Below are 12,343 nucleotides of genomic sequence, written 5' to 3' on the forward strand. Positions count from 1 at the left end.
AAAAAGTTTTAAAATAGTTGGAAAAATCAAAGCATTTCAATTTGTAATGTTCTTTTTTTTTAGTGATTTTTTTCTGCATTAAAATATTTTGCTCGCGTTTTGTAACTTTTTTTGGTTACTTTTTCGAGCCTTTTTGGTTACTAAAGAGTTACTGGGGGGGGGGGGGGAATTAAGTGCGAGCCCTGTTCATGCAAGGAGAGTGGGTTGTTGACCCGAATTCTGCTCCACATTTCACCTTCTCCTAATTTCCTCAGTTTTTCGTTGTTTTCGATTTTCAAAAAGTTTCAACTTTTTTTTTTAATTGAAAAAATTTACCGTCTTTATAGCACCAAAGCAGCTTTTATAATATGTAGTAGTTTTTTTATAAAATTGAAAAAAAAAATGTAAAATTTCTCAAAATGTGAATCTATTGATGAAAATTTCAAATCCAATGAGAAACATTTCTGTGAAGAGCTCTTTTTGCGAAGATATGAGCAAAAACTGAGATAGAAATGAATTAAATTCGAAATCTTGTGATTTGCTATAGGTGGACCTGTGGGACCGTTGAGAGGAGGGGGGAAAGAGGGCAATTTACGTCAAGCGCGTGCTTTCTTGAGGGGCCGGCCAAAGAAGGGCCCGAGATGAAAGAAACCCTGTTTTTTTTTTACTTCTCAAAATATAAATTTTTGAAAACTTTTTCAAAATTGAAATTAAAAAAAAAATCATTCAGCTTTTGAACTTTTGATGTGAAAAAATAAACTTCACGTTTAACAAAATCGTTTTTATGCCTATCGAAATATGTACAAATTTTCAATAGCTTTCGCCCTCACTTAAGCATGTTCACTTCTCTGTTTCCAAATTAACACCCTAAAAAAAATCTTCTAAATTCTACAATAATTTTAAAAGCCAAAAAATACAACTCCTTGCATGAAAAAACGTCGTTTTTAGTTCTCTCAAAATACAAATTTTCAAAAGTTTTCGCCCTCGCTTCACTTTGGCCTGCCCTCTTTTTTCTAAATCAACATTTAAAAAAAAAACATCGTTGTTAGGTCTCTTGAAATCAAATTTTCAAAAACTTCCGTCCTTGCTTCGCTCAGCACAATTTGATTCTCGTTTTAAGATTTAAAAAATCACATTTGAGCCCTCAAAAATCCAAAACAGAAAATGAACATTTTCATAAGTCATATAAAAAGCGAAATTGACATTTTCCCCTTAGATAAATCAGTCAGTAAATTTTCAGTCGAACTCCTCCCCCTCCCTCTCTCAAAAAACATAGAATATGGTTTCGTTCCAAGAAATGGGGCCAAATTGTATTTACCTCGGATCCGGATTCGATTTCGACGGCCCTGGCAGTATGCGCTTCAAAAAGAGTCATTTTCCCCTTCCTTTCTTTGAATTGACGAATTATTACTTTTTTAAGCAACTACTGGACTCTTCGGTTTGGAAATTTAGTCTGGAACATTTTTTGAACTCGATTTAATTTTCTCGTAGAATCCTCGCCTCCCCCTCTCAGTTTGTTCAATGATCCTAATATCACAAAAATGTGATTGAAAAGTATGTATGTACTTCCATTTTTTTTATCCTAAAAACTCCTCCTCCTGCTGAGGTATAGGGAACTAAAAAAATTGGAAATTGATCCACTGTACTCACAGCGTTGTTTCTCCGTCACCAACAAATCGTTCGATTGTTTGTGAAATTGATTCGATGATTTGAATCGAAATACTCATAGTGTTTCCCTCTCTTACCCGCACAGTTCAGTACTGGTGTTGTCTATTCCACCACATTGATACGTATTTTATCAATTGAAATATATGTATGTACCTTACCCAAGGACCTTCAACAACTTCAACGTTAACGTCAATCGTAGGGTGACGTGACTAGTTATATGAAAAATTTCCCATTTCCTTGCTTTCACACCTCATCCTTGTATTATCCTTTCTTCCTACAACAATCTCCCTTTGTGAATAGCACGCCGTAATATTTTCGTATTCGTACGTATTATGTAAAAAAAAAAAAAAGAAAGATAAAGAAGATAAAAATAACGATCCCCGTTAATACATATATAACATAATACAATCTTATCGCTTCTACTCATGTACGTATTGATGTGATTCATCTGTTCGACTTCGAGTAAATTCTGACTAATACAACACAACGATAAATGCTTTAACGATAACTAAAAAAAAATCGTTGATACTGTATAGAATAGATGATGGTAACTCGATGTTACGTGTATCATATAGAATGGCTGCGGCGAGGTGATGGTGATATGATATGGAGTAAATTTTACAGTAGACCTTATTAGTAGTGCAAGTTTAATCGCGAGCATGGTGATGGTTAAGGTTAATCCTGTATCGATATTCGTATGTAAAATTTTGCGGTGATGGTGGCAAAACGCTGGATATTGAAATTGAGAAATTTTTGAATTTTTTTATTTTTTTCTAAACTCGGAATTTTGATTTTTGGTACCGTTTGCGCGTGCTCGTCCAGATTCTACGATTCGTCAACAACAACAACGTAACTTGTTTCTAGTGCCAAGTGGTGGTATTCAGCAATCTGCTGGAACCGCGTCAGCTGCCGCTTGCTCGTCGACCAATCATCATCATCATCAGCAACAGCAAACGCAGCAGTCTTTTTTTATCTCGCAACAGCAACAATCACCTTCGCCATCGTATTCGATCGTTTTGGATCATCTAGTCACCGCCACCTCGGCTCTGCCTACCGGTATAATTAAGCAAAAGCCGGCCAGTATACCTTCGGCCGCGGCAGCCGTTGTCAAATTGGATAATGGACTTTTAACCACAGGTAAATTGGTTCGATTGAAAAACGCAGTCTGGGGCTGGATTTATGTGATCTTTTTCGTCGTTCGTTAGTTGGGTCGTTTCGGTTGTTTTCTATGAGAGTGATTATGAATTATGGTGCAGTTTTTGAGTGATGGATGATTCGATGAATTTATTCGTATAGAGAAAAATATGTTTTATGTGGTCAATTTTTTAGTCAACTTACCCATTTCATGGATCTCGCGTGTGTTTCGAGTACTCGTTTGTGTTGTGTTTTCGATTAGATTTAATCAGCATTTCCCTTACGAATTTTTTATCAGGTGTTATGATGCCCTGTGGATTGGCCAAGTCGTCTCCATTGCAACATAACAACGCTTCAGCAGCCATAGGACAGCAACTCATATCATCGAATAATTCCAGCTTCTCGTTGGTACAGCAGCTGACCTCGTCCAATGTGCATAACTCCAACGTGAATATTCCTCATCATTTTTCTACCATTTCGAGCAGTGGTGAGTACTACAAAATGAGTACCTACATTAATATGATTGAAACTAGAGTTTTAAACGTTCGGTTTCTATTTTTATTGCTTATATTTTTTTCATTTTGGAATGATTTTCTGTGAATTTTAATGACGAGCTCTGTCAGAGTATAATTATTGAGGTTTATTTTTTAAACATTTTTTTGAAACCCCTGGGGTAAGATAGAATCTGCTGACTGGGTCAGAAAATTATACCTGCTACCTGCTGAGACGTGTTTGATTGTACATATCTGATCGGATTAAATCAGATCAGATCCAGATATTTCCTATACGTGAATTTAGATCTAATTTTATCTATGCAGTCAGATGTGATCAGAAATCCCGCCATTTTTCTCTGGAAGGTTTCATAAATTGTTGATGATTCGCTGAGCAGTAATAATTTTGTGGTTTTTATTCTCTCGACGACGTAATTTTCAGAGCGTGCTAAAACTTGATAATGTATAGGTAGAGGTACCAATGAAATGAAAAGTTGAGAAATGTGTTGACTCCCTCTGCCCCCCTGTTGAAAAAATGAAAAAAAAATCAATTTATCAAATTTTTTGTTTCTGTGTCAGAATTTTTCTAAGTGATCCTCTTTTCAAAAAAAAAATTTTCGCCAGCCTTTCAAACCATATTAGTCTTTTATAGTAAGGAGCCCCTCACGCTTGAAAACAAATCACAAAAAATGATAAAAAATCAAAATCAGGAATTTTTTTTTGAAAATATCTCATTTCTACATTAGAATTGTTCCACATAACCCCTATTTCTAGAAAAAAATCTACGTTGGACCCCCAAATGATGTTTGCTCGTTTTTATAGAGCCTCTCAAATTTGCAGGGTATCTAACAGGTAGTGCAAGTAGTGAAAGTAGTGAAAAAGTAGTGATTTTTAAAATGGGTAGTGAAAGTAGTGAAAAAGTAGTGAATTTTGGTAAAAAGGTAGTGAAAAAATGAAAAAATTCAAATGCGTTCTTTTTTTTCTCGATCTTCATTCTGTAGAAAAGAGATCATTTGTCGACTTTTTTAGAACTTGAATTACACAATTTCGAGAGCTTTTGCCCTCGCTTCGCTCGGGCTATTTGCTCTTTTTCCACATGAGAAACTTTTTGTTCAAATTCAAGAAATGTTCAAAGTTTGAATCAGAAAAATGAACTTCTCTCTGCATGAAGAAACTTTTTTTTTACTTCTCAAAACCTGAATTTTTGAAAACTTTTGCCCTCGCTTCGCTCGGGCTCGTTAGTTTTTTACTGTTACAAAAAAGTTTTTTATTCACCCAATTTCATTACATTAGCCAGAACCTAAATGGTGAAAATAAAATCAAAAATTGAAATGATAAAATTATATTTTCAACATCCGCTTGCTTGAAAAAAATCTTGGGATGTTTGAAGACACTGGAAAAGCGACAAATTCTAATGTGAAAGTTTGCTCCCCCCCCCCTTCCTCGGCTCTCTTTTCTTAGAAAATCTCGAGTGTTTAAAAAATGTCCTGCTTAAGTCTTTCTTTTTTATTTTGAAATTTTGTTAGATGCCTTGTCTTACAATGGATGTAATGCGTTCATTTGCATTGTTTTTTTAAAAATAATTTTGATTGAAATTGAAAAATACTTTGTATGCAAATTTTCAACTAATTTCAATTTTTTTGAATATAAATTTTCCTGTAAAAAATTTGACTTGTTACATTTTTAGTGTGTGGGGGGGGGGGGGAGGTCGTGTGGATAGCATTCTGAAAATTTGGTTGAAAAAAGGTAGTGCAAAAAGTAGTGAAAAAGTAGTGATTTTTCAAAATAAAAATCCGTTAGATACCATGATTTGGAAAAATTAGAAAAAATAGAAAATTGATGTCTGTAGAAATTTTTTGAAAATTTTTCAATGAGCAGAATCATTCTAAATAAGCCCATTTTCAAGAAAACCCCTCCCTTGGTCCTCTGAACAATATTGGTGCCCTTGTATAAAGCCCTTCAAGTTGAAAAATATCAAATAAGATGTGTAATTGATGTCTGCAGGTACCATATTGGTCTTTTATAGTAAGGAGCCCCTCACGGTTGAAAATAAATCGCAAAAAATGAGAAAAAATCAAAATAAGGAAGTTTTTTTTTGAAAATATCTCATTTCCACATTAGAATTATTGTTCCACAAAACTCCTTTTTCTAGAAAATTGATGTCTGTAGAATTTTTTTGAAAATTTTTCAATGAACAGAATCATTCTAAATAAGCACATTTTCAAGAAATCCCCTCCCTCGGTCCTCTAAACAATATTGGTCCCCTTGTATGAAGCCCTCCAAGTTGAAAAATATCAAATAAGGTGTGTAATTGAAGAGCTCTATTCCAAAGTGGGTTAAGTCATTTCAAAAAAAAAAAACACGTTTTTCGGAGATTTTTACTTCTAAAGTGGGTTATTAAGTGATCGATTTTTCAAAGTAAATTTCTCTACAAGTAATTGTTCTATGTCCAAAGAAAGGAAAGGTGCACCGACCTTTGGAAACAAAACAAATTTCAGCATCAAAACTTTAAACGCATTTTTTGGAGGAAAAAATGACTTAACCCACTTTGGAATAGAGCTCTTCAATTGATGTCTGCAGGTACAAATTATTTGAAAATTTTTCTTCTCTGAGCAGAATACTTCTGAACAGACCTTTTTTCACTTATTTTTTGGGGCGCACTAATTCTCGACAGATGTAAGTTCATAATTTTTTGTACCCTCTTTCCACTCCAAACCACTAAAAAGAATTGATCTTCGCCTTCTCTCTTTGAAAAGTATACTCTTTTTGTTCCAAATGTCATGGTTTTTGCCAAACTGGCTTATTATATAAGGTTTTGTTTTTTTTTCTGTCAGTCAAAAAGTGTCAAAAAGCCAATTTTTGAAAAAATTGTCAAGAAGTGTCCATTTTTGTCAAAATTGTTGAAAAGTGCGTATTTTTGGTAAAATTGTCAAACGATCCTGTTTTATGCCAAAATTGTCAATAGATTCCCTTTTTTGTCAAAATTGTCAGGGTCAATTTTTGGCGAATTGACGAAAAATTGTAAATGTTTTTCGTCAAAATGTTCAGGAAATGATTGTTTTATGAAATACTTAGTCAAATATGGTCGTAATTCTTACCAAAATTGATCAGAAATTTTTGCTTTTTCGCCAAAATGTTCAACTATGCATTGACAAAAATATTTATTTTTGCCAAAATTAAAATTTCAATTTTTTTCATATTCTTTATTTTTGAGGGGGCATAAGTTTTGCTTTTTCGTTGTTTGAGGGGGGGGGGGGATTGAAACCTATAAATAGCGCTTTCTACTGAAAATTGGCTAAATTCAACGATTAAAATTTCAATTTTTTTCATATTCTTCATTTTTGAGGAGGCATAAGTTTCGCTTTTTCATTGTTTGATGGGGGGGGGGGGGGAGGGTTGAAACATATAAATAGCGCTTTCTACTAAAAATTGGCCAAATTCAAGGATTAAAATTCAATTTTTCTAATTTTTTGAGAATCGAGTTGCCTTCTTATTTTTAATTTGATGGTTTTAAATTTCCTGGAAATAGAAAAATTAAAATGAAAACCAAAAACATTACTGGATGAGAGTGAAAGACATCACAAAAAAAAATCACAAGCAAAAATAAGACTCGCCCTAATGAGCTCAACGATGCTTAAAAAGGTGCAAATGTACGATTTCTAAAGTTGCAGCAATTGAATTTTGCTATACATTTTTTGCGATTCTTGAAAGAAATTTGGACTCTGAAAGTGAAAGGGCTTCTTTTCAAATTACTTACTCATATCGAAAGTGGACCTCGAAGTATTCGAAAAATTTCAAAATGATAAAAAGTATCGTATTTTACAAAATTGTGAAAAATTATACCTTGAAAAAAGGAACTCTTTTGTCTTTTGATGAAAAAACAAAAAAATCAAAATACCTACTTATTGGTTTTTAAAAAAAAATTGTAAAATTGTTGGAATTTTTCGCAATTTTTTTGAATTTTTTTTCGCGACTCATATTGATTATAAAAGAATCTCGAGCACTTATCGAATGGATTTGCAGGGAAGGAAAGCGGGGTAAAATGATCTTTAAATTCAAATTTTCTTTTCAAAATTTTAGACCAGTTTTCCCGAAATTCCGGAGCTATGTCCGAAATTTAAAGAAGTAAAAACTCATTTTTTCCCTCACTAAATATTGAAAAAATGAACCGACAGGTGGTCAAGTGCAGCAAGAAAAATACATGTGCTCAATTCTTAGTTAGTAGATATAAAAATAAAACGTTTTTATCGAATTTTTTCAATCGACGTATTCCAGAAAATTGATAAAATAATTTTTCAATTCATTTCATTTTTTTTTTTACTTTGCGAAGTTTACAAATCCATTCAAGCTTGAGAGATTGAGAAAGGGGAGGGAGGGTCAGTTCCTTACCATCGTCGACAACCTTCTGGCTTTGAAATTAAAGCTGAAAAAAAAACACCTGAATAATTCTAGCTGCCTAATGGGATTTTTTTGCACAAAATGGCGTAGAAATTTTCATTATTGGAATTTCTGTTGTTTTCAAGACTCAAGAATTCTGAAACGAATGAACAGCTGAAAATTTTCGAGTAGGTCAATCACTCTTTGGATCTTCCTTTTTTTTATGTAATGCTGAAAACCCAGATTTCAAAAACCATGTGCAAAATTTTAGCTGCTCAATAATAGGTTTTATCGCTAAAAATTGCACAGAAATTTTTACAATAATATTGAAATTGTTCTGAAATTTTGAAATTTTTTCCCATAAATGAGTAAGTATACCCATATTTTGGAGAATGCTTAAATCCAGATGTGAAAAATTCCAGTGTTGGACACAGCAAAATACACATTTATCCTTGGTTGGGAATTTCCTGATTTTTCAGCTCAATAATTATACAATTTTTCTTGTTCCTACGACTAAAAAATGTAACCTTGTTTTCCAAGAGATTTTTTTGAAGAAAAAAACAAACGTTGATCGACGAAGTTGTCAAAAATATGAAATGGTTTTTCGTTTGTTTCAGTATAAAAAAATATTTTTAAAATGAAATTTACTTTTTTTTCGTTTGAGTGTTTTTGTTTTTTTTTTTTGAGGGGGAGGGGGGTTGAAAAACCCTTCCTGCCTCCCCCCAAAAAAGCACGGGGACTTTTGGGGTACCCAGCTCTAAAATGAAATTTTCAGCTTCCTAATCGAAAAAAAATTGAAAAAATTGAGGGTCCTATAAGGGTTTGAATTTTGCAAATGTAGCTAAGTACATATTTGTACAAATTGCATGGATGAGAAATTATATGTACTTGACCAACTGGTCACTTATTGCTCTAAAAATTGTCAGAAATGATCACGTATCGAGGTCCAATTTCGATACCAGAAGGGAAAATGATGGAGAGGGGTAAATTTTTCAAAAACACTCATCATGTTTTCAAACTGTGGTATCAAAAGTGTACCCTAAAATGTATTCGTGATTCAAATTTGACCAAAAACCACGTTTTCCGAAGAAATGACCAAAAATAAATCATTTAAATCCTCGTGTAGAGTACTAATTTTTGATTTGGTACGAGTAACATGATCCATGCTCCAGTGAACGAATGAGCAATATCGATGTCTGAGTAATCGCGAGGTTCCCTTTTTGTTCTTAGATAAAAGATACCTTTATCTTTCACATTTGACCTTTTGTTGCTGCAGAGATGCAATAAAGAAATTCATCTGACGTACTTTTTTTGCACTATTTCATCATGAGTCATGCTGCTTTGCTGCTCGAATAAATAAATCATCCTGTATATTTCCTAGTATCGGTTGTAACTTTTCATCCTTATTGCGTCAGTTTTATTTTGCTTTTTCGTCTTGAGATTTCTTTTAGAATAACATCACTTTTTGTGATTTTGTGAACGATAAATTATTTTTAAATTTTATAAACTTCAAACAATCAATTTTTTGGCTAATATGTCTTCGAAATCATATTTCAGCACAATGTACCGACTACCGAGTACTTTCGTGAGAATCGTAGCTAAAGTCTTTTTTAAAAAATATGTAAAAGTTTACATAGATATTTTGAAAACCCTTTTTTCATGGTGTTTTTATTCTCCCTTCTCCCTTCTTGAAGATTTTTGATCGAAGTGATACATATACTTTCGATAATATCATGTGTATGTATTTTTGTAATAGAATTTTTCGTACATATTCTATAAATCACATCTAAAACATACTTACATACATTATTTTGTTATCTCATCCTTAGGTTCACTGGTGATCCAGCAAATCTCCGGCAACACGGTGCCTTCGCCTCTACTTAACCACGTCAACAATTCGCTACTTATCAGCGCCGAAGCCGCTGCCACGCAATCGATTCTAAACGCCCAAACACCTCAGTACGTGCCAAACAACACATCTTTCTTATTCAACGCCCAGCAATTGACTTCATCAACGTCTTCTTCGTCGACCCTGTCGGCTGTACCGGATAACGTTGTATCTTCGTACGCGGACGGTTCAACGCCATCGTCGACATCGTTCATCATATCCACCTCTTGCGCCAACCGTAACGACGTCGGTACCGGTATCTCGTTGGCCACCTCCGGCTCGAATATGATACCCATCGATAATACCAACACCGGGGCATCGTCGACTCACTTCAAACCCTCTTGCGGCGTGCCAGCTGTCGCCGCTGTCAGCACTTCGATGGCCGTTATCGCCGCCACAACCACGGCCGGTACCAGTTGCACGTCTACTTTGAGCAGTACTGGAAATATCACCAGTGACGATATTGCTGCCAAATGCCAACTATACGTGAAGTCTATGCCATCGTTGATTAGTTCTGATTCGCAACACCCGGAGCAGATAACGCTGTTTAAAGCTACCGAAGAATCGTGGTCGGTTCAAGACGCCGGAAACCAGACTGAAACGAACGATGATCAGGATGGATGCTGTTACGATTCGGATAAGAAGTCGATCGATAGTGATTCGTCGGAAGAGTCGACTCGTCTAAAGATTGATCCGGATCACGAAGTTTCATCTTGCGAAAGCGATGTCGAAGAAGTAGATAGCCCGGTGTCTGATAAAGAACCGCCTCGATTAACAGAGTCGACGCCTCCTCCTCCGGTCATCATCGAACGGTCTTCGAAAGGTGCCGAAACTCCAGATTTCAGCGGACTTCAGCTTTTGCTCAACGGGATCGAACAAGTCGAACATGTCAGAGATACCAGTACCGATGCTTCTGTATCGGTGGATACTGCAGCAGCTGCGTCGTCGGTTGCTGGATCCGATGAAGATACCGTCAAGGCGCAGCCGGCTAATGGGTTGGAGATTTTGTGCGCTTTGGCTGATCAGCGGTTCTACGAAGAGAATGAAGATGATAAGGATGGATGTGCTAGACAGACTGGTGCGTCGAAGAAGAAAAGTACTCAGCAGAGAATACGTAAGTACTCGTAGTTGGATTTTTTTTCGGATGGGGAAGAAGGAAGGGGGGGTTGAAGTACCAGATGATTCTAATTTTAGAATGGATTGGAAAAGTTGTGAGAGTTTTGGTGGATTTTTTTTTTTTAATTCTTGCGAAGGAGTTCAGGTTGGTGGGGTTGTTCTTAAAGATTTTTGAAAATATTTTTGTTCATTTTTTCTTCTTTTTTTTTTATAAATTTACGCATCGAAGTAAGTGTCATTATTTTTTTCATCTTCTCAGAAAATATTTCCTGCCAAAATGGCCATTACTTAGTTGAATTTCACGATTTTTTTTTTTTTTTTAACAAGAAATTTTTCTCACTCTAGTCTTGGATTTTGAGAATATCTCAGTCGGAGCCATTTTAACGAGATTTGCTCAAATTTCACATTTTGACTTGGAGGTTTGAAGTTGGATTGAAGGAATTTGAGTAAGGATGACTTTGATTCAAAATTCGTTGGGTTCTAAATTTTAAGTGTAGTCAAAAGGGGCTGAAAATGGTCAAAAAAAAGTCAAAATAAAAATCATTTTATAGTGAATCGAAAGCTATTATCATATCAAAAAAATGAGCGTCTGAGATTGATTTGAAGGGGCGAAATCCTTGATATGTTCATTCTGAGGGTGCCCTAGATGTGCATTTTGGGAATTTCAACTTCTCAAATCTTTCCTCATCCCTTTCTAGCTGCCAAGGAATGGATTTTCGCGCCTTTTTTGCGATTTTTAATTTTTGGAGTTCTTCTGAATTGACCTACATACCTAAGAGGTTGAAATTTGGCATGTCCATTCGAAAGATGCCCTAGACATGCCTTTTTTGAGGGGGAGGGAAGGAGGAGTTCAACTTTTCTAACTCATACCCTCCACTTTTCAGCTTTAAAAAAGTGGATTTCGCGTATTCTTTTAGATTTTTGTTTTTTTTGTCGTCACTGAAACGCTTGAGCTGACCCAAAAGGCTACATTTCGATGTGGTCATTTGTAGAGTGCCCTCGGCTTGGCTTTTTGGAGAGGGGGGTGACTTTTCAACTACTTACCAGCTTTTTCCAGGTGTGAAGTGTATTTTTGTGGATATTTTTCCGGTTGTCAATTTTTTATCATAGCTGGAGCTTTCTCGAATTGATCTAGGAGGCTAAAATTAGACACGCACGTTTGGAGGATGCTCCTGGTGTACTTTTTATAAGTTTCAATTTTTCATTCCTTCCTCCTAATCCCTTTCCTGCTACAAAAAAGTGGATTTTCGCGCCTTTTTTTGCGGTTTTTGGTTCTGAGATATCACTGAAGCTGTCCTTTTTGGAGGTTTCAACTTTTAAATCCCTCCTCAGTCCTCACCACCTTCTCCTAGTCACAAAAAAATACTTTTGCATTTTTATCAAATACGATTATCGATTTTGTTTGATTTAAAATTTAACATGTACCTACATTTGAAGTCGAGTGGCTCTTATTTTGAAGTTTCGCTTTTTCGTACGTCTGTGTCCTGAAATTGTTGGATTTTAAATAATTTCCCAGTTTTAGATATTCCCAAAGTATGAAAAAATAAGTTATGACGGGAGCCCCCTTAGTTGAAAAAAAAATTCAATTTATTCAAAATGTCAAAAATTTTTTAAATAATCCATTTTTAATGATAGACTCTCCCTTGACCCTCTAAAGATATAGGCTCCCTTGATTGAGCCTTCCCAAAAT

The 12,343-nt window shown here is 35.0% G+C and overlaps 1 protein-coding gene across 4 annotated transcripts in view; it reads left to right on the forward strand.

The window, feature by feature from the left end:
- wge (winged eye) overlaps nucleotides 1–12,343 on the forward strand; it is a 45,710-nt gene that overhangs the window by 10,236 nt on the left and 23,131 nt on the right. For 3 of the 4 annotated variants that reach the window (XM_065353108.1, XM_065353118.1, XM_065353125.1), the window contains exons 7-9: nucleotides 2,470–2,784; nucleotides 3,080–3,268; nucleotides 9,479–10,651. In XM_065353108.1, coding sequence (XP_065209180.1) covers nucleotides 2,470–2,784; nucleotides 3,080–3,268; nucleotides 9,479–10,651 — 1,677 coding nt within the window. The remainder of the gene's footprint in view (nucleotides 1–2,469; nucleotides 2,785–3,079; nucleotides 3,269–9,478; nucleotides 10,652–12,343) is intronic. The other variant, XM_065353133.1, reaches the window with a different exon arrangement.

The sequence above is a fragment of the Planococcus citri genome, chromosome 1 (genome assembly GCF_950023065.1).
Source record: "Planococcus citri chromosome 1, ihPlaCitr1.1, whole genome shotgun sequence".
Lineage (NCBI taxonomy): Eukaryota > Metazoa > Arthropoda > Insecta > Hemiptera > Pseudococcidae > Planococcus > Planococcus citri.